Here is a 22,721-nt window from a genome sequence, read left to right as displayed (position 1 = left end):
TTGTGCATTTAGCATTACATCAGAATAAGACGGAACTAGTGTGTGAGACTATTGAATGTACAAGCGAGGGAAATATGCTGCTCTCCATTATTGTGTTGGATTACAGAATCAAGGTCGACTCACAAGACACAGAGCAGCATTATCCCTTAATCCCGTGTTTTGGTTTTAAATAGCCTTTATGCTCCTAATCTTCACAAGTAAAATGACAAACATGAAAATCGAGGCAGGTATTTAAATGTGCGTTAACTGCGGCGATAAGGTCAACGGCTTAAACTGACTAGGAAAGTCTCTGTATTTCAAGAAATAGCGGATGATCGGGTGTTTACCACTAATGTTTTGCGCATTACAGAGAATAAGTTTGTCTTGTGATGGAATGTCTTCCGGCAGTTTGAGTTGGATAAATCCAAGAACTTTTAATCCAAACTATGACTCATTTCATGTTTGTTTTTCCTGGCGTTTTTTTCCCCCTTTTTACATAGAGGTATTTTACTATATGCTCCGTTGCACACGATTCACAGTCATACTGAATCACGACACTTAAAAATGCTGGGTCAAAAGTGAGCAAATTGGGTGAACTAGCTAACAAATGCTAGGTTATTTTGACTCAACAAATTGGTTGATAATTTTGCCCAAAGGCGGCTGAGTGGAGCAGTGGTTAGTACGTCCGCCTCACAGGTCAGGAACCTGAGTTCAAATCCACCTAACTCTGGCTTAACCTGTGTGGAGTTTGCATGTTGTCCCCAAGCCTGCCCTCTAGCCCTTTCTCCCATACCCCGAAAACAAGCATGGAAGGTGTATTGTACATGTTAAATTGTCCTTAGGTGTGATTAGGTGCGAGATTGTGCCCTGTGATTGGCTGGCCGCCAGTTAAGTGTGACCCCCGCCCACCGCCCGAATACGGCTGGGATAGGCACCAGCAAGCCCCTTGTGAAGATAAGCGGCTGTAGAAAATGGATGGTATTTTGCCAATTATATCGATTAAAACATTGCCCTGACTGATGATTTTTTTTTTTCAAGAAATAGCTTATTAGTATAGCCTCATTAGTATAACTAATTAAAATTGAATAAATTATATTATTCTTTATCTTTTTTTTTTTAATCAGAGGGAGTCATAGTTTGTGGGGCTCAAGTGATGTAAAAATGTCAGATAAGAACTAACACAAAGCAAATGTTTGTCTCTGTAAAAGGTGTTAATCTGTGGAATAATTATGGAATTGATCTGAAAAAATATATGAATATAAATATCACGTATTAATCATATACTAATAAGACAGTGTTACAAAAATACATGAATCATGCATCGACTTGAGATCCTGTTGAAATGAGGCGTGTGTATTTCTGATCTATTTCTATTCCGTTGTTTTATTTCTGATACATTAAATTATATTACCTATGTGATAATCAGGATGATAAGAGCGTTAATAATCTCAAGAGAACAAAGAGGTCTGACTCCATTGGTATTTGGACTTCATCCTACTCCTTTGGAACATGTAAAATGTGTTCCACTGTAATATCCATTGATCCTTTTATTCTTTTAATTTTTTTTAATTTTTCAGCTCGTCTTATAATGTGTTTATATGTGCTATATATCAAATCAAATCTTTTCTCAACAACACTCATTCTCCGATTCCTGCATATACATACATACATATATATATATATATATATATATATATATATATATATATATATATATATATATATATATATATATATATATATATATATATATATAAATACAAAAATATATTTTATTATATATATATAATAAAAAAATGTGTTTGACACAAATACAACTTCCAACCCAATCAACTTGGTTAAAATTGAACTGAAGCTTTCATTAAAAAATAGCACAATCTTCTCCAAATCCACAGCCTAGCCAATGAGTGACTTAAGAAACGAAAGGGTGAGCGTCGACATTTCAGCAATGCAGAACCCATCTTCAGAGCGGGTCGCACTGCGTCCGTCAGGCTCGGTTTTAGCGGCGCGTGAGGAAACTTAAAGGTGCTGTGAAAGACTAAAAGTGGGCCAGCTGTGTCTGCCTCCTGTTGACCTACCTTGTTCAGAGGGTCCAGGTACAGACTGATGACAGGACTCCTCCTCGGCGGACCACATTACTAATGTGTGAGGGTGCGAGAGGAGCACACCCTGTGATGAATCACTCCCCTGCACCTATGGCATCCTCATAAGTCTAAAGTAAAAGAGCTGAGCGAGTGCACAGTAAAAAAAAAATTAAATAAAAATACCTTTGGAGGATCCACCATGGAGAAGAAACTCCATCTCGGATAAGGGAGGAGGCTAAGTGATGCATGTCGCACATCGCCCCGAGATCTCCCTCAATCTTCAAGGAAGCGTGTATCCCCGTGGTGGGTCACTTTTTTTTTGTTGTTTTTAAATATAAAGCATGGAAAAGTTGCTCGCTTTGTAATAAATGAGGGTAATCTGCATTGTGTTGATTCGATCGTCTCGCTGGACCACTAAATTAAGTCGCACCGAACATTAAGCGTGTTCTTTCAAGCTTCAAGTCGTTCTTCCAAGTTTCTAAGCAGTTAAGGGTGGAATGCCTGCCTCATTATTCACAAAGATACAACAAAGGTTATTTCCTCTAACATGGAGGTTTTCTTACTTCTACAGAGACATAAGGCATGTATTGAACCCATTACATTTATAATACATATATATATATATATATATATATATATATATATATATATATATATATATATATATATATATATATATATATATATATATATATATATATACTGTATATATATATATATATATATATATATATATATATATATATATATATATATATATATATATATATAAAACAAAAATAGACATTCCCAATATTTTAGTTGTGATTTTTTATTAGATAATAATGCTTGAAATGGCATTTACCTTAGGTGAGATTGAAGTAACTGAATTATAAAGCACTTTTAATTCAGTTGCTTGTTGGGTTTGTAACATCATAAAATCGGTAAAAAATGAAAAGCAAATGTTCAATCTTGTTCCCCAAAAAATCTGTATCCTTTTCACTAATCAGATATTTAGTTGGGAAGCTTAAATTTTATACATTTTGACATTTTTTAATTAAAAAGGGTATCCAAATAATTCATGAACTATCAAAAAAATCTGATAATGGATCCGTGTACCATATATTGTGTACAGTATGTATATGAAATATAAATTGACCAACTGACTGATTGGACACTTATTTGCTGTCATTGTCTATGGCATAACCTTATTGGCTCCAGTTGTGGGTGGAAGGGCAAGTTCAGGAGCATGACGTGGAAATGGAAGAGCATGTGAGAGCTGTCAACTGGATGAATAGTAACTTTAACTTTACAAAACGCCCCGATGAGGCCTTCTATAAAGGCAGAGTGCTTTTTTGTAAGAAGGAGTTTGTTGACGACACAAGCAGCTCAAGTTTGGCCTACCACATCAGTCCGAAGCATCTACCTCGGCCTGGAACCAAAGCTAATGATAGCAACACAGGCGCTAAGTTAGCGAGCGATAAAAAAGCTCTTTGCCAAATGGAATGATTAAGATGTATGATGTTTTATTTTAATCTTGCAAGCACTTGCAATAGAAGGTAACTGGTTACAATTGCATCTGGTAAAGTCTGAAAGTAAATCACTGAAAACCTAAACATACTTTTCGTCATCCAAGGAATGTGTGTGACAGCAATTGAGGTCTCAACATGGGCCTCCAAAAAGTTGGTCATGTCGTTCCAATACATTCTTTCCAAATGTCATCAAACGGAATTTATCGTCAGGATTTTGTTGTTTATTTAACAGTATAATCCTGAACGTTGTAGGACACAGTTTGTAGTTTTGCACTTGCTTTAATTAAAGCAACTTTGTTAGCTGCAGACTTGGCTGTTCTTTTTTTTCTTGTTTGTTTCCAGCCTCAAGCCAGAAGGTTAACTATTTTAGTTTACACGCCTACCTCGCCCCCCTTAGATCCGGCGTCAGGCTATATCGGTGATGTCGGGGAGTGTGTCGGTCGGAGGCGAGGTAATACATCACGCGCTCCGGGGGGTCTCCCCGGTATGCTCCTCAATAATGAAGTTCATTCGTTAACTTCTTCCTCAAAGGCCAAGTTCCCCCGCTGCCCTTTGCAACTCTTACCGGAGTCACCCGACCAGCGGAAAAAAAACACATCATCATGCTTTTCCCCTTGACAGGCCCAGCGGTTGCCGTTGCGGGGCATGAAGAATAAGCAGGTCCATTACCAATCCCTCATGCCTGGTTATGGGCATAATTATCACAGGGAGAATGACCCGCTCTGTTTGCTTTGCCGAGGAGGAGCCGCACCTTCCTAATCACCTCCTACTTCCCTCCTGTTGTCCTCGCGCCACGGTGATGGAGCTGTTTTTTTTTTTTTCCAGGACTGGTGGTGTGGGTCTTGCCAGTTCATTAGAATTCACAGGGTTCCACCTCCCCGCATAGCCAGGCTAAGCCTCTCACACAGGCTGCCGTGCCTGCGATAATCTCCCCACCTTCTTCCCTTTTTCTCCCATCCTTTTCCCCTCCGTCCCCAAGGGCAGTCTCGCACAAAAGAGCTCGGCGGCAATTCATTGTTAAATCTCATTCCTATTGATCTATTGAAATATCGTTCCGCGGATGTGCCATGGCACTCCAGCGGTGCCAGCTGATCTCTTTTCACCAACCAAGTAAAGGGATTCTTTCCGCCGAGTGACAACCTTTGTTGGATAACTCCATGCGCGTATTGTTCAAGGCCGCGTTAATCAATGCGGGAGCCATCGCATTGGATTGTAAAGCTTCTGTGCGCCTAGGAAGACAGGAAGAAGTAGCCACAAGCTTGGGAGCTGCTGTTACAACTGTGCGAGCACTAAAACAAAACTGTGGGTGTAAATTATGAATGTCGTGCCCCCAGGGTCATTTCATGTAAAGCGGGCGCGTAAATCTCCTTAAAGAACCTGTATCATAGTACTTTAAAGTTTCCGTAGTTCAATATATGCATTTTAATCATCAAATCTTGCCTTTGGCACATATTGGTGATTCAATTTCTTGAGAAATGTGCGTTGTTTTTTTTTTGGTAGCGACATTTCTGACCAGGAAGTGAAACATCTTGTCAAATGAAACCACGCCGCTCACTGTATGCCACGCCGCCTTCGTGATATTGTTTGAAAGCCGACCAATCACGAAACAATAACAGAAAGCTATGTAAACTTTAGTGTGCAATTGTGGTTCTACAAAGTCAAGAAAGACGAAAATAATGCAATACTTACTTAATTACAATACTTATAGTACTTACAGTACTTCAAATTGAGGAATGTAAAAAAGTTAGTAGCCTGAAAACAGCCTGAATTCATCAACGCACATGCTTAATTTCCATACAATGTGTATTTACAGTTATGGCCTCTCCACTGAGTTCAATTATCGGAATTGTGTCGGTTTTCATTTCTGGTTTGACACCAAATCCACTCGTTTCAGCCACTTGTTCTCAAAAAAAACGATTCCATCTATTTCTATTGAGTTTCAACTTTAAGAAGTCAGAACAAGCTCACAAAATTCTTTCAGCTAAATTATTCCAGTGTTTTATTGTCATATGCATAGTCATTTTGTCAATTTGTATTCTGTTCACTTCCCCGAGCAGACTACATTCAATAATGGAGCAAATAATAAGGTAGGCAATAAAACAAAAAATTAAACACCACTTTTCCATATTCCACTGTGAAACTGTGTAACTAATCTATAAAATGTTCCACTCAATTTTGGTGCTAAAATGAAATAAAAGAGGTGTGGCCATATGGTCATAGGGGTCCCTAATGTAAACTTTGCAATCAAATAAATCCCATTTGCCAGCATTTAGGCAGAAACACATGATGACGTTTTGAACCTCTACCTGTTTTGAAAATATACAGTAATTTTTAGCCTCCTAGTGTTTTTCTTAATGCTTTTTGTTGGCTGTGTCTAGATCAATGGCCCAAATCGGTTGAAAGTGACACAGAGCGGGTAACATGGTCAAAAGCTCCATAAGGTAAAATTTCCATGATCGAGCCCCCTTTCCAACGCCTTCAATTGAATTGATCTGCTCTCATGTTATTGTTTACGCCAAAAAATACATTCAAACTCCATAAGCACTATAAATATCTGTAAAACAAAAGGCTGCGGCCTTGTCAAGCATTCAGCGTGTTGTTGACTTTGATAATATGACAGTTGACGGTTTTGCACCACCTATGTATGTGTGATATCCTTTCATATCGCACACTTTTGACCCTTCTGTTCTATAAATATTGTGTTTGTGTGCGTAAGACAAATTCAAAGAGAGTGTAGCTGGGTTGCCCTGTGGCGACTGCATGTAAAGGATGCATGGCGGCGTGTGGTCGCGGTGTCATCAGATTGCATCGCATGAAAAATAAAGCGTATAGCTGCCACATTACTTCACTGTACACTGAGCAAATCGATTCAGGCGTACACTCTTAGAAGAAAAGTAATCCCCCCCTTTTTTAAATGATAGTATTCCATGTTCCATGTGCCTAGACTTGTCTAATTTTTTTGGCGGATGTGTTTTTGGACAAAAAATAAAATAAATAAATAAAGACTGCTGATTATCATATTTTGCGCACTATGAGGCGTACCTAAAACCCTTATTTTTTGTAAAAAGCTGATGGCGCGCCTTATAATCATTTGTGCCGTATATATGAATCAATATTGAGATTGGGATTCATAGATGGGGAATGAACTGATAGATTAAGCATTTCTTTTGTGTGTTTACAGTTGAACAAGGTTGGTCATATTGACATTGAATTATTATTGAGAGTTTCGAGTTATTATTGTTATTACTTTGAATATTACTTTATATATTATTATATAATATTATTGTGATTGAAAAAGTTTTAAAATATGTCATTAATTGAGGGTGCGCCTTATAATCTGCTGTGCCTTATATATGGAAAAAGTTTTTAAATATGTCATTAATTGAGGGTGCGCCTTATAATCCGGTGCGCCTTATAGTGTGGAAAATAGAGTAATTTAAATAAATATTGTTATTGAAATTCCATTTTACTCTTGCACTGCATTTTATAGGTGTGAATTATGTGGATTTACACTATTCACCGCAAATAGCAGGGGTCATCAGTAAATATCTTAAATAAATAAATACACCTATTGGTTCAGTTGATTATGTCATAAGGTCATAATCTTTGTCATATGTGTTGAATGGGTGTCATATTTAACGCATCTGAATAGTTAAAGCTATCAAGAACTTCATTACCAAAATATTACCAATGCTATCTGTCATCAAATCTGCTCAAAAACCATGCAGCTAGTAGGTTAGGAAAACATTTTCTCGTGTGTAAAATATGTGCTCCATTGGACCTCCCCCAGCATCCTTCTCTCTTTTCACTGTGTATATTTTTCAGCGTGTTGTTTTCGTGATTTATTGAAGTCTTCCCACAAGCCCGCAGGAAATTGTTTGAAATGGCCCTAAATTGGTTTAGGATTGTGCAGTGTGGGCCGCTGCTATTATGGCTCTAATATTATACCCGACACTCCTTGGCATCTATATTAAATTGATCTGTATTGTTTTCATGGAGTGCTTGTTGCAGCTTGTTAAGTTTACCGCTGCTCCGGGCTTACTATGGTTCGGAAACACCCCGGTGGCTCGGGTTGGGGAATAAAAGCCTTCGTTTTTGTTTTTTTTTGTTGTGTTTTTTAAATATAATTATCTCCCGACAAGGTCTGGCAAACAACCAGGAAGCCCATAGGTCAAAGGTTGGACAATGCAACGACAAAGGTCTCCTGTTCAGAGGCCGGTCCGGAATAGTTAGCGCGGCTCGGTCGCATGGTTAGTGAGCGTGTGCATGTGTGTGTGGAATGGCTACTGACAGACTGCTAATGAGGCTATTATCAGTTCTGGTCCGCTCCGTCTCTCAGGGGGCGGCGGGCCCATGCCGCCGCGCCTCATCTCAATTGAATTCAATTCCATGAAGCTTGTTTACAAGAAGTACATTTGCCTGAATGAATCTAAGAGGCGGTAGACTCCTGACTTGATGGATCCAAACGCAGACACTTGGCGTTTGTATGCAACTCATAATATGCTTCATGTTCAAGAGTGTAAAGACGTTATCGAATGTGGACGCGCTGTGAATAGGATGTTTGCATCATGCATCTATCATTTATATGGCAACAATACCTTTGGTGCTAACTCATGCATACTTAACAGGCAAATGTTTGCACTTTTGCCAAACAGGCATTTTACACTGTGTAACACATGGCGCAGATACTGTTAAATGGTCTTTGATTTGTTTGGATCTGTCAACCATTTTATTGTAGGACATTCATATTTTCTTGTTTCCCCAGTAGCTTTTGCAATATGCAAAAGCTAATCTTCCCAGAATCCAGAAACGAGAACAAAAATAACTTTACATTGTATACAATTGGGGTCAAACAATTGGACGGTGGGCCAGATCCGGCCCGCGTGGAATTATAATGCAGCCCACTAGATGATTTTAGTGAAGCATTAAAAAAATTAATAGAAAATCCCAATAGTTCAGTCAGATGAGCGGATGACCACTGAAATTTACAATAAAAAATGACCAATTGCCACGCCACTTGTGTGAACTAGCTCACTGATCGCTTCAGTGACAGAAAGTGGAACACTACACGAGTATTCACTTTAGCATGAGAAGCTTGCTTAGTTTTTCTCCTGCTCAGCGGGGGTAAACATTTTTCAATCATCCTAAAAGATCAACAAAGAGCAGTGTTCACATTCTGGACCATCACTAGATATTATTCTTTTTTTACAGTTGTATTATGATAATGTATTTTTTTTTGTAAGTTTACTTTCTTTACTGCTCAAGCGTTCTGTTTATTTTTCTTTGCACTTCACTATACTCCTTGAAAATAGGTTGTACAACCACATTTTTGGGCTGGGGCTTTATTTATTTATTTACAACAATGTATTTACAGTTGACCTGCGCTATTTGCTGGGAATTGGGATGAGGCCGGCGCACATAGCGACAAAAATTGATATATAAACGACACAAAATATATTAAGGTATACAGTATACCCTTATTTTGCAATTCTGGCACACACAAAATTTGAACTAAACTGACATTGACTAATGTATTTTCATATCTTTTAGTTAGCCACACTGGGTTTATGTTGTAATTTTCAGCCCCTTCTTGACATTCATACGTTTTGTCGGGTAGATGTGGTCTCGTCATCTTATAATTTCTCTTAAGAATATTTGGTATGTAGGCCACAAAAGATGCTCACTATTTCACCGAAGCAAATGTCAGATGATACCACAAAGACTCTAATAGGCAACATTTTAAAGTGTTCTCAACCGTTTCATCTTCTTGCAAGTGTTTGTGGTCACAAACAGGAAATAGGCTCATGCGCATACACTCACCAGTTGCAAATTAGGTGTAGAATAGAATGCCTTCCTTGTCAATGTACACACAGTTATACAACAAAATTGGGAGTGCTGCTTCGATTGGCACATATTAATACATAATATGATTGGGTATATGCTTTTATAAACATAAAAGATCTGATGAAAAAATTCTGGCCCTACTCCACCCAGTGATAATACACTCAGCTCTGCTCTAACGTGAAAGCACTCAGATCATGTGCATTGACAGAGATTGCAATAATGTGTTAACAACACCGCATTACTGCCAGCAGACCAGCAGGTCCTTGAGAGGTTAATCAATGCTCTAATGAACATGTATCAGCAGCTTATTGGCATTCTGTCACAAGCAATGTGCAGCAGTCAGGGAAGAATGTGGTCAACAGCAAATGTTAGCTGGAAAAATCTCTCCTTGGGGAGAACTGCGCTTGGTTTGCATTTTGATGACTTGTCATGTAACCTTTTTGAAGGAATGCAATGGAATGCACTCAAAATTGAAAAATGACGATTCAACCCTGTGGCGATACCATTACAGTATTAAGACATTAAGAAAAATAATCTCCTTCTTTATTGATGTTATTTGAATGACTAATCGGTTGTAGGGATGTGAATTTGCAACTTTTGAGTGAGCACGGTTTGTTTAAATGTGATCAGTAGTAGCGGCAACTTGCTCAGGCTGTCAGCATCAAAGTCATTTACCTCTTCACACTTGCCGACACTCAAGCGCTGCTAACGGCTAATATATGCTAGACACCTGCAAACCCTTATTACTGTGCATTTACAAAAAAACTATGTCAAGCTAAGTGAAGCAACAATTATGAATGATATGACTGAGAATAAAACACAGGCGGTAAGAAGGGCAACTTCAATATAAACCTGTTTACCAAATAATATATATATATATATATATATATATATATATATATATATATATATATATATATATATATATATATATATATATATATATATATATATATATATATATATATATATATATATATATTTAGATAATATTTACACAATGAATATATGTTTGAGTCAGTAAAAACATTATCATGTGTTTCCAAATTCAAATTGCCTAAATTAGACCATCTGATAGCCTCAGATTTATTGAGCTTTATTTATTACTGGAGTCAGGTGGTTTTGTACTTTTACGACGCAATGAAGAATATCATAAATGTGTGAGCTCTGCCAGGTTAAACTTTAATCCATGGACTATATATACATTTAAATAAATCAAACACTGATTGACTTTAGTGGAGCGCTCAAATTTGGGAAGCTGTCAAATCAGTTATTTCCCATATCTGCGTCCAAATATGACAAAGGAAGGCTCGTCGCTCAGCGACTGCGTGTGAACCCGGGCTAGTTTCCAGGAAGATCGATTGACGAAGCATTTGAAAAAGTAACCACAGATTGCGGCAGTTTGGTTGTTTTGACTCATCGGGGGAAGATCGACCTCAGCATCTCTGACGTTTTCAATACTTGGCTAGCGGCTGATTACATTCTATCTCGGGCGCGCTTGAATTGATGCTATCGGGTTCAGAATGATATTTTGTTCATTAGACGCGGCGCAATAAGAGCCCATTGTTGACACAACGTGAGTTAATATGTTTAGCGCCCCTAATGGATCACGGGGGTCCTAATGAAACATTGTCACCGAAAGATTTATGTCGCAAGCGCTGTTGAGTCCTCATTTCCATATTGTATATGGTTAAGCATACCTTTATTCAATTATTAGGACACAGTAGAAGGCGTCAAATGAATAATAAATTCAGAATTCAAAATGGGACAGGATAAATATTCAAATCGTCTGTAACAATCGCATAGTTAATGTGCAATTCAGTCCCGGTGGTAGCATCATCATTCTCTTGCAAATACACAGCGATGCATTCATGTTGTTAACGTCAGACTCATCTAAAGAGAATGTGAAATGAGCCTTCACAATCTCCAAATTTGAAATATTCATGGTGTAAACAAATATTTTTTTTCATCCCCCCCCCCCTTCTTTTTTTGGAGATTTGAAATATTGTAGCATCTGAAAAGCGAAGCCTCGCGCTGTTTGTCTTGAGATGATACGAGAAGCAGCTTGTTCAGGGAAATGCCAAATGCAACGTGGTTATTGGCCAAGGCTGGATTGCACTAAAACCGGAATATTGTATCAGAGGGAGGCAGCTGGCTACGAGTCAGAACAGATTATCATATGAGGATGAGCGAAGAGGAGGGGGTTGGCAGCGGGGGGTATATGGAAAGGAGAGAGAGACGAGGACGGGGAGTAGGAGGGGGGGAGCGAGAAACTCATCGCCTGGTCGCGGGGGGCGGGCGGAGGCGTGGGGCGGGGGCACTATCGTCCCTTCTACACCTGTCAAAATGAGTGTGTGAGATCTGTCAATGTGTGTGTTGGATGGGGCCGCATGCAAGTCCTCTGAGAGGTCAGAGGAAGACGCTGTGGCTCCACTCATCTTCCCAGACATCTGGAAGCTCACACTGATCACTCATAGAGAGAAATTACACATCCATCTTCTTCTATTTTTGCCTCTGATGCCCCCCCTTCTCTGCTCCCCCCTTTTTTTCTCATCCTTGTCTGCCAATTTGTCCCCTTTTCTACTCCACTTTATACTTGACATTGCACCACAAAGAACAAAAGTGTGAACCGCTGTCTGCTAGTTTTGACTGCAAAGATAAGAACACACTTGGATAAGTGTGTGTGTGTGTTGGGGGTGGGGGGTGGGGGGGTGTCTAGCAGAGACGGGCACGCTCGACTGCAATCAGCGGGAAGGCGGCCAAGCTTCCCTGCCTGAGCTCTCAGCGCCCCTACTGGCTGCACGCTGTGCCAATCAAAAGCGGAGGAGAGGAGAAAGGAGGAGGGAGGAGGGCAGAGGGGGGAGGAGTCAGAACCCAGCGCTGATGTCACAGTCACATGGATTCTGGTGTGGTCATGCTCCGAGGCTGAGAGGCAGAGAACTGTGCTGGCCAGCTGCTGCTGAAGCAGCAGTGGGAAGGGGCTTTGCGCAAGGGGGGTGATAGTTGTTCTCTTATGGACCCGAAGCTTAATGATGTATTTTGTGATTTCAGCTATGAAAGGTAAGAAGGAACAACAAGAAAAATAATACTAAGAAGAAAACAATGCATGCTTGTGCGGGCAGCCCGAGTAACAAGTCTGCAAGTACAGCCTCGCTATTCATAGGCTGCCAACTCTTTGCATTTCATTTGCGAGGCATGAGAGTGACAGAGAGAGAGGGAATGCATTACGGCGCTTAAGAATGCATGCAAGTGAATGGCACTTTTGAAAACGTCTTTCTTTTTCTTTCGAATGCTGTAAATGTAGAAAGTGCACTTGATTGGAAGTCGAGGTTTTCTTATGGCTGACGGTAAACGTGAGCGGTTGTCATTTTGGACTTTTTGGTGATGTTATTGGGTTAGAGTTCGAGCTAGTCCTTTCTGCACACTTCTTAATGATTTTGCTCTGCGGAAGGATGCACGTGGCTGTTTTGAACGAGGGTCGCAGACAGGCGACTGCCAGACGATGGGATGATAGGGGTGTATGGGTGTGTATGTGCAATAACCATGTGTGTATGAGAGTGCTCCACTGACCTATTTTGGGGGGTGGGGGTAAGTCGGGTTTACATGTGTGGCCACGAGACCCTGACTAGGTCCTCCCCGTCTGTGTGATGATGATCTAGGATGCCAAATCCCAACTCTTCCACCCCCTCTCCATTATACAGACAAAATACACACGCATAGACTCACACTACACACACATAGACTCGTTGGCATAGGCAGACAGTGAAAGTGTAGTCGTACACAGAGTACAGCACGCACTTCTCTCACGCATGGTTTCACGCACCGAGTGTACGTATGAGCATGCGCTTCACACATTTGAATCTTCAGTGCAGACAAATGTTCGGACTCATATGCAGACATGCACACGTGCACACGCCATGCAAATGGCTCAAATAACAAGTCAGGAGGGAGCAGGAGCTGTCATTTTGCATTAAATGCAAAACTAAATGATACAAACAATAATGGCGTGTGACGTTTACTCCTTTTTTTTTTCTTTCCACCTGTCAAATTTGCATTTTTGCTTCAGAGCGGGACATCAGATGAAATTGTATCCATAAAAAAATGTGTTTTCCATAGATTTCTTTGCGATTGCATCGCATGTGATTAATGCAGAAGTTGGGCAAGTGGTTATTGTGTTGTCTGTTTTTAACAAAATTGTGGTAATATTGGCTCTTTATTGTGGCAGGTGTTCAAATGACCATTGACCGTATGTCATCTACAGTATATTAAGGACATAATGTCTTAATCTCATGTTTGTATATAGCTTATAATATGTACTCACGCACCATATTGCTGGTTACTTACTGTATAAATCAATTGATTTAAAATTGTTATCATAATACTGTACTTATTTTTCATCCTGTCAATTGAAAAAACAACATTATTTGTATTGTAAGTCTTTCACGACTCTAGAAGTTCCCAATTTTTTTTTTTTTCTGAAAGATGTGTATCAACCAAGTACCCACAAACATATTTCAATTTCAATTTTCAAATGAAAAAGAAAGACTTAGAACGCTGTGCCAGCAATGTGTATATGTATAAAATATAGCAAAATAAAGTTATGCAACATTTCGTGAAGGAGTCACTATAAAATAATTTAGCAGTAAGTTGATTCTCGTTCTGATTCATTTGCCCTTAACTCATTCACTGCCATTGACAGCTACAGTATAGATACATAAAATTGAATTTTTCTGGGCTCCCAGTGAATAATTATTTACCTTTACGTCAAAAAATCCAGCGTTGAATGCGTTGATGAAGTTCATTCGTTTCATTTTTGTCCTCAATTTGCATCAATTTTAACTCATTCAATCCCCAAAATGCAAATATACTTTTTTTATGGAGTCCAGATTTCAATCTCATTTACTTATTTACAGTATTTTTTTTTTCCAAATATTAGGGGAAAGGAAGTGTCTAATGAGTTAATTCAAGTAGTCTGTCACAGCATGAAAAAACAATTGATTAACCGATACCCACCGAAACCTTATTAAAATCTCACTTACCCCCTTAAGTGCCCTTGCGTACCCCCTGGGGTACTTGTTCCATCATTTGAGAACCGTCACTATACACCACAGGTGCACCTTGCGATACTTCATAGATGATTTGACTATTTCACCATGTTACTAGTCAGCTACTCTACAAGAATAGCAGATTTTGATACGAGAGACTTTTGTGTGGCCCTGCACCCTCCCGGGCCCCCCCGCCATGTCTACCCAGCCTCCTTTTCCCCGCCAATGTCTCTCAAGTACCTAATTACCTGTAATGGAAACATCCCTCTCATTACCCCATGCAAATGAGGCAGCCTACTCAGCACAATTAAAATGAAAAAAAAATAACAGTTACATCATTAAAGAAAGTTCTTTGATGTGCCTATTGACAGAAAAGTATTTAAAACAAGAAAAGCCCTTCCGCGCTATTAACCCCTTCATTAGAACAACGAGGGCTATCTATAGTCATTTTTGTTTTTCAACGAGGTCTGAGAGCGTGCAGACTGTGCATAATAAATATGGCATTTCATGTGTCTACTAGACTGTAAAAAATGTTGGGGCTCTTCACAGAAGGTAATGCCAAATGTCTCGTGATAGGCGCTTTGAGGTCCTCTTATCACTGCTGTAAATGTTTGCTGTTGATTTGCTCCTCTTTGTCTCCCTCTATTAGCCGCCCATTGCAAAGCTGCAGGCCATCACACATTAAAGTAGAGGTTAACAAGATTGGCTATTATCCACTTAAAGCCTTAGGACATTGCAAGCCCAAGGAAAAATGGCCACAGATTAAGGTGAAGGCAAATATAGCACAAGTTACCTGAAAGGATTTAAAATAAAGACATGATTAACAAAGAGGGCTAATTTAAAGAAGCTTTTTTTTTTTTTTGCATGCTCTGCTTCGCTCTGAACGAAAAGAGAAGTGCACATAAAATGCATTTCAAAAATGTGATCCTAAGTCCTTCTCCTCGGATTCAATTTCCACTTCCAACTCAAATTAGCATGATGATATCAGAGCAGAGGACCAACAAAAATCATCCTGACAGACAGAGCGTGCGTGCCTTCGTCCTTTCTTTTGCCTCTTAGCCAGTGCAGGCAGTGCACTGGCGTCCCCATGGTATGTGCGCGGTGTGCCAGTTGGTGGCGTGCGCACCGACGGCTGTACTTGCTGTTTAATGAGATATTGACAGCCCATTGTGGCTATGGATTTTTAATTTGGCCATTTTGATAGAATGGATGGCATCGCACCTTATACAGCTCATAAACAGCGAGTTTTCTTTTTGGAAATGTTTTACCTCTGCATTTCAGTTATGAACGTTTTTTTTTACAATTAAAATGTTTACAGCACCCTGTTTGAAATTTTGTAATGCTATTTATGCTCCAATTTTGAAGCAATTTATACGGGGACAAGGCACGAAAAATGCCATTTTTGTAAAAGAAAGTGTGATTTATTAAAATAAATCCTGAACCAACAAAACAATATATTATAAGGTTTAATCATTACATTTTAATATTTAATTGAATCATTACATTTTTAAACTCTTGATTCGTCTTGGCGTTGGTCTCAACAGTCTTTTAATTTAATCAAGAGATATGTTTTCTCATTCTTCACATAGTACACAGATCATCTTTATTCTTAATATCTGATTGTCTATTAATAAAGTCTAGTGGATGCATAACACAACCCCAACCACTACTGAAGCTTCTATTCTGTGCGCCTTATAATGCGGGGCCTTATATGTGAAAACAGTTTTAAAATAGGCAATTAATTGAATGTGTGCCGTATGGTGCAGAAAATACAGTGATTGCCACTTTAGGTAATCCTAACCCTAAGATAGTTGCCCTTCCACCAATCAAATGGCATGAAACAAGGAAGCGGGGTCGAATAAGCATCAGACAAGGAGGGTCTTTTTTTTCCATGAGTCACAAATGTGTTCATTTTCACTTTTTTTTACCCAATCTATATACTGTATCCACTTTTTACACTACATATAGTTTATATCCCTTCCTTCTTTCACAGCTTTCTGTCATGTAGCATTCAACTGCTGACACGCTACTTCCTCTGTCAACATTGCTTAGATCATCATTTAGCACAGTTATGGCATTAAAGATAATGATTACCCTTCTCCTTTTTGGTCTTTCTTTTAACTGTAGTGCAGAAAAAAATGTCCAAAAAAGAAAGTTTTTTAAAAAAAAAAGCCAAAATGGACACGTTAAATTGTGTTGCTTGTAAAACTGACATTTATCCATCTACTGTATACAAATCTTGTTAGACGTCATGGTTAGGTTAGGTTAGATATTGTAGGTACTTGATTTATCGCCCCAAAAAATGTATTTAACCAGAAGCAGCTATGGAAGTAGAGGTGTGAAAATGATTGATTAATCAATAGCTAATCGATTAGCAAAAATTAAAATTATCCACATCCTCTAATATCAGGCTCTCAATTCTCTGACTTTTGTAGACCTTTATGAAAGCAGACTAATACTCTTTAAATATTCATATATTTTAAAATTTGGAAAAGAAAGGCATATCCACAAACTCAACCCGTTTAAAAAAAGACTGCTCAATGTTATTTTATATCACTTTTTTTGCATTATTGTTTGTTAATAACTTATCAATACCAAATAAAACAAAAATAGGCTCATAAAAAGTAATTGAGGCAGTGTTGTAATATGTTTTCATGCAAAATTAGTCAATTTAATTGATGGTATAATCAATAGAATAAAACTTGATAAAATGTACAATAGTGACAGCTCCCCATAGAAGTGATGAATAAGCATTATTTACAGAATTGAGATCATTAAAAAACAAGTAATTAAAAAAATCAGTTTGAATTAGAAAGAGTGCAACCTCAGGGGTGTTTAAATTTACAGGTTCCAATGCAATTCTCAATAAAATAAAAAACCGAGAGATTTATTTGCTGTTTTTCTTTTTACTACCATGTATATTACGAGTGTAGTGGAAGATTAATAACAGGGCTAAAGTATCTATTTATTTGCTCCTGTTTGTCCGCATAAACCATTTAGCTTCAAAGTATTTGTTACAGTGAAGATGCACTCCCCGCCCTGCCTTTTTTATTCCACGTTTTGTATCATGTTTCCTCTCGGTGGGGCCTCTGGAGGGCCGTCTGTCCATAGGTGTTTTTGAAGTTGCATCAAAAAGGAAATGGGGAGAAAAAGCATTATTGATTTTACGTTTTGTCCGAGTCAAACACAAGAGGATGTTAAAAACACGTCGGGCCTTTCGGTGTTGAGTGCGTGGAGCCGGAGGGAGGGGGAATGAGGATGCAGGAGAAACGGCGAATGCGGTGCAAGGTGAGTTGGAACTCCCAAGAGTTAGCGGCTAGGTCCTCTGACTCCCATCATTCACGAGGTTGTTCTCAGTGGCGGAGGCAGTAAAGTTTCTTTTATTGTGAAATCCAAAGCTCCCATGCTAGCCGAGATGTGTGAGTCCTCAGATAGTTGTCCCGTTTCTCTTTGAAACATCAAGCTGCTTTCTTGTAATTGTAATCAGATCTCGTGCTGGCAGCGCGTGAGAAGAGGAGCACTGTGAATGTCTTTTATCCCCTCGGTCTCCTCACGCACCAGCAGAGGTGTGCTCAACCTGTTTATCCACATTTGCACCAAATAGCCACAGTATTTTAGGAAAGTATCTCATGTAACTGAAAGAAAGTTCAGTTGGGATCACACTTTTCAAAAGCGCAGCATGGATGTGCAGTTTGCTGGCTTATTCTTTGGAAGGTAGCAAGAGAAACGCTTTGTCCATTCATTGGTCAACAGACTCTTCTTTCACGATTAAAAATAGAATTTATCGAAGAGGAAAGAAAGTGTCCTTAAAATTACTGTTGCAAGGAGAAATCAAAGCAGCAATTTTTGGTTTATACCTAGCGCCAATACAATGTACTGCACCACTTCATTTGTAATTGCGATGTTTAGTTAATTGGTGAATTGTATCCTTACTGATATGCTAAGTACCGTGGTGAGCTAAATCTTCACTCTTTCCTAGAGAACAAGAGACCAAAATATGTCAGTCATCTTGTAGTAGTTTATAATTCTATTCCAAGCAGGACAAATCTATATTAGTGTTTTCAGAATGTTAAAAAAAAAGAGATGAATTAAGACTTGCAATTAATTGATCCAATGAATCTCTTCAAAAAAGATCTGACAAAAACCTACAACCATTTAAAAAAAAATAGATACATTGTTATTGTGGTAGCTCAAAAGATTAATATACCACAACGAAAAGGTAGCTTCATCATTTAGCTTCTGTTTTATTTGAGACTAGTCCCGAGTGCTAGCCGCAACCCTTAGTTCCAACCATTTGAAGGGATGCATTACTTTCCTTTTGTCAATGTACAACTAAATAGAAAATAAAATAAAACATGGTCTATATTGTCCCACGCAGACTTAGACGCAAGGTCTTAAGTTTTGTTCTGCAAAGAGCTTTGCTGTAGCGCGCTGCATTGGCAGCGTTGTTTCTGTCGTTAGCCGTGTGTTTTGCATTGATGTGCTGGACTAAACTTGAGCTTCTGTGGTAGAAAAAGAAAAAAAGCAAGCTAGTTTTTGTGCTATTTCTGATAGCGCCAAAGCCCTGGCTAATAGGAAAGTATTCATTGGTGTTAAGGAAGTATGTTAAAGTCATACATCTCACCTCCTCCAAAATATTTGTATTTCGAGTAGGAAATAAGTTTAACCTGGGTTTGTTAGCAGTAGAAGTTAAAGGCTTTTCCATTCTACTTGGCTAGTTGTCGTTCAATTGGCCGAATTGGCTGACCACTGATTGTTTTATTGCCATAACATTCGTTAGGATCATAGTTTATAGTATATTTAAAGTTTCAAATGACTTTATCCGAAAATCTTACAGCAAGAGTTCACTGAATCTGTTTGTGTTGTTAACAAGAGTTGTCACATGTTTTGCGAGACTCAGCGGCAGTATGGTCATAACATTGGTCGAGCTCTTGTCCTTGAAGCCCTCCCCCTCCGTCTGTGCTTGGGTTAGTAAAGAAAAGACTGCACGTGCTGCTGGCACTGTCAGAAGTGCAACGCCAGGATGCTGTAGAGTCAGGGCAAGAGCAAGGGTCAGAGGTCACGCCATACAAAGTCACCCTTCCCTCGACTCCGTGGAGATGGAGCGCTGCATCTCGGGACCCTGGCAGGGAAGAGAAGATGAAAAATGAGGGGTGCGTGGAATTCTGATGAGCTGAGGGCGGGGGCGGAGCTAGAACAAAGGTCGCTGCTACATGTACTCTGGCACTTTATTACAAAAAGGAGAGAGGTGCGGGGGACGTTTGTTTCTAAAGCCCGGAATAAGCCACCGGGCTCCTTATCTGACATTACCAGTATGAAGTAATTAGGAATCCTCCCGAGCAGCAGAGGATGCTGTTTAAACAAGAGGCAAAGGAAAACTTCAAATGAGTGGCACTTTGCGCAACTTCACTTAACAGCGCGGGCATGGCTGAAAAGTTGAAGCTCACGCTCAAGGTTAGCGTCGCAAAGCGCTCGCCGTAGCGAACAAAAGACGCATTAAAAAGAAACGCTGTCATCATGAATAACAAAGCAAAATAGCCTTGCCGGAACCGTCTGTTCAAGATTGATTTTTATGCTCATGCATACATTTGAAATGGAAGAAATGCTGCTTCAGTGCTAATTAGCAAGATGAAAGGGGAAGGAATGTGCAAGGCAATGAACTTTGTTTAAAGGCATGGCTGTTTCAGGGACATGGCTCTTTAATGAAATCCAGTCCTGTTTACCAACTTCACCAGAGCGCGAGAATGATACTTTGAAACGTTTTTCTGGGAATTAATTTGCACGAGAATACTAGCAAGTAAGCAAAGTTGACAATGGGACTCGTCCACTAGCATTTTGGAACAACTTGTTACAACAGAAACCAGCACCCGTACATTCGTGCTATGAAATAATACATTTCATATTTAGCATCTCTATTCGAAACGTTTAAGAACATTTTGCAGGAAAATATCCAATTGTTTCTGGGACTTCTTTATCATTTTTGCTAGCTTGTTATTGCCATAGAATGTACACTGTTTTACTTGGCTGATTGTGACTTCATTGCGATGCTAATGGTCGGAACAGGTTAACTAAAGAGCTAGCACATCTAAGATAAGGAACTTTTTTAGTTTTGCCCCATGCATGGATTATCAGCTATGCTAACTGCCTGGCCTCGAAACCACATTCTTAAAATGCTCTAGTCGATTGGGATTTGTTTGGATTTAAATCACACCTTTGCTACCTGTATGCTAAAATACGATTGGAAAATATTAGCGGCTATATGGTGGTTTGTTACCTTTGAAATATGAAGTAAAGTCAAAAATTTTCTTTAAAATATGTTCTATTCGCCTCTACTAGTCTTAACACAACATTCTGAATAATAATGGGTATGTAGAATACCAATTAAGCAACAACAAATTAACGGCCAGTTTTTCCACTTGCTATCAACCGAAAATGACATCACAAATGCCTCACGCTGCATTTTCTGACTAGGAATTTTGCACTTGGCAAAATGGCCTCCTCCTGGGATGGATCAAAACGGATGGATTGTTTTGCTCAATTCATATTCCACACACATTATTTTTCAGAGTCATGTTTAGACTAATGGGGGCCCATAGAACATGTTATTGTAAAGAACATTTTTAGTAGTTACTTCCCGTTGCAAGCATTAAAATAAAATAATCATGCGAAGGATCATCACATTTACTACCTGACCTCCTTTAATATGGCGTTATATTTGTGCCACAATTACGCACGCGCGGAAAAAAAAGTTGAGCGGAGAAAATCAAACTGAGCGAGCGAAAACAGATTTTGAGAGCAAGAAAAAAACAATTGAGCGCGTAATGATAAGAGTTTGAGCGCGCGCCGATGGAGTTTGAACACAGAAAAAGAAATTGCTCGCTCAAAATTCCTTTTTGCTCGCTCGCAATAGCATTCTCGCGCTCAACATCTCGCTCTCGCTCGCGATACTCCTCTCTCCCTCGCTCAACATCGCGTTTGCTCAACATTGAGCTCTCGCTCGCTCGAGTCGTCCTCTGCGCTCGCTCAGTTCTGCTCACGCGTTACGTTTGTGCCACAAAACCAGCCAATCAGAGCTTGTAAAAGCACTTTGATTGACACAGCTCAGTATCCAATGAGATTGCTTGTACGCTATCCGTTGACGCACTCTCGTTTGCCCTGTGTTCACCCGGAAAGGGCAAACGAGAGTGCGTCAACACGGTCTTGGGCTGGAGAATTACTTTTATATCATTATTATTACTGAATTGTATCATTTGACAGAAATACCTTGTTAGTTTTTGTACTTTAATAATATAAGCCCACAACTCCCGCCCATGTCGATGTGACGCACTCTCGTTTGCTCCTTCCGGGTGAACACAACAAGCAATCTCATTGGATATCAAGCTGTCAATCAATGTGCTTTTACAAGCTCTGATTGGCTGGTTTTGTGGCACAAACGTAACGCGTGAGCAGAACTGAGCGAGCGCAGAGGACGACTCGAGCGAGCGAGAGCTCGATGTTGAGCAAACGCGATGTTGAGCGAGGGAGGGAGGAGTATTGCGAACGAGAGCGAGATGTTGAGCGCGAGAATGCTATTGCGAGCGAGCAAAAAGGAATTTTGAGCGAGAAACTTCTTTTCAAGAACTTTTTTTCTGCGCTCAAAATCTGTTTTCGCTCGCTCAGTTTTATTTTCTCCGCTCAATTTTTTTTTCCGCGCGTGCGTAATTGTGGCACAAATATAACGCCATACTTTAACCCTTGTGCAGTATTTTGTCCAATCCTTTGAACTTTACATCAAAGGGAAAGCATTAAAAGAAGACACTAAGGAGCTGAAATTTCACCAAGCTGGTGACATAGTGTCAAAATTCTAAATGGCACGTTGGTTATCACCCTTTCAGGATAATGCTGAATATACTCTAAATGACTAGAATTTGTCCAAAAAATTGTCAACAATACTATACAAGGTTTAAGCAAAAGATGTCAGAACACAAACTTTGCTAGCTGTACTCCCAGGTATATTTCATAAATCTTTGCAAACAAATAACTTCTATTAGTGCTGTACGGATGATCTGCTATAGTGTTATTTTTCTCCACCGTATGGGGCCCAATGAGTTTGAAACAATATGTGAATTTCCCAGCACGGGGCCAAAAAGGGTTAAATTTGTCTCTGGAGAGCTCCTTGACCTGTCTGAGATGAGCCCCCCTCCCCATCCAATGTGGAATATGTGATTGCTGATTATGAGTTTATTCCCCATCGCGCTGAGCCGTTCGCACGTCACGAT

The 22,721-nt window shown here is 39.4% G+C and overlaps 1 protein-coding gene across 2 annotated transcripts in view; it reads left to right on the top strand.

Annotated features, from left to right (window-relative positions):
• The window catches only part of roraa (RAR-related orphan receptor A, paralog a), a 255,755-nt gene that overhangs the window by 171,670 nt on the left and 61,364 nt on the right, over window positions 1-22,721 (top strand). Inside the window, exon 1 of one of the 2 annotated variants that reach the window (XM_088416241.1) lies at window positions 12,291-12,478. The exons of the other annotated variant lie outside the window; for it this stretch is intronic. Within the exon in view, the coding sequence (XP_088272367.1) occupies window positions 12,448-12,478 (31 nt within the window). The 5' untranslated portion in view covers window positions 12,291-12,447. Of the gene's footprint in view, window positions 1-12,290; window positions 12,479-22,721 lie in introns of those variants that run through there. 2 annotated transcript variants of the gene reach the window in all.

This window comes from Hippichthys cyanospilos, chromosome 6 (genome assembly GCF_059441005.1).
Source record: "Hippichthys cyanospilos isolate Australia breed blue-spotted pipefish chromosome 6, RoL_Hcya_1.0, whole genome shotgun sequence".
NCBI classification, from domain to species: Eukaryota; Metazoa; Chordata; class Actinopteri; order Syngnathiformes; family Syngnathidae; genus Hippichthys; species Hippichthys cyanospilos.
This window is presented reverse-complemented; position numbering and strand designations above follow the sequence as displayed.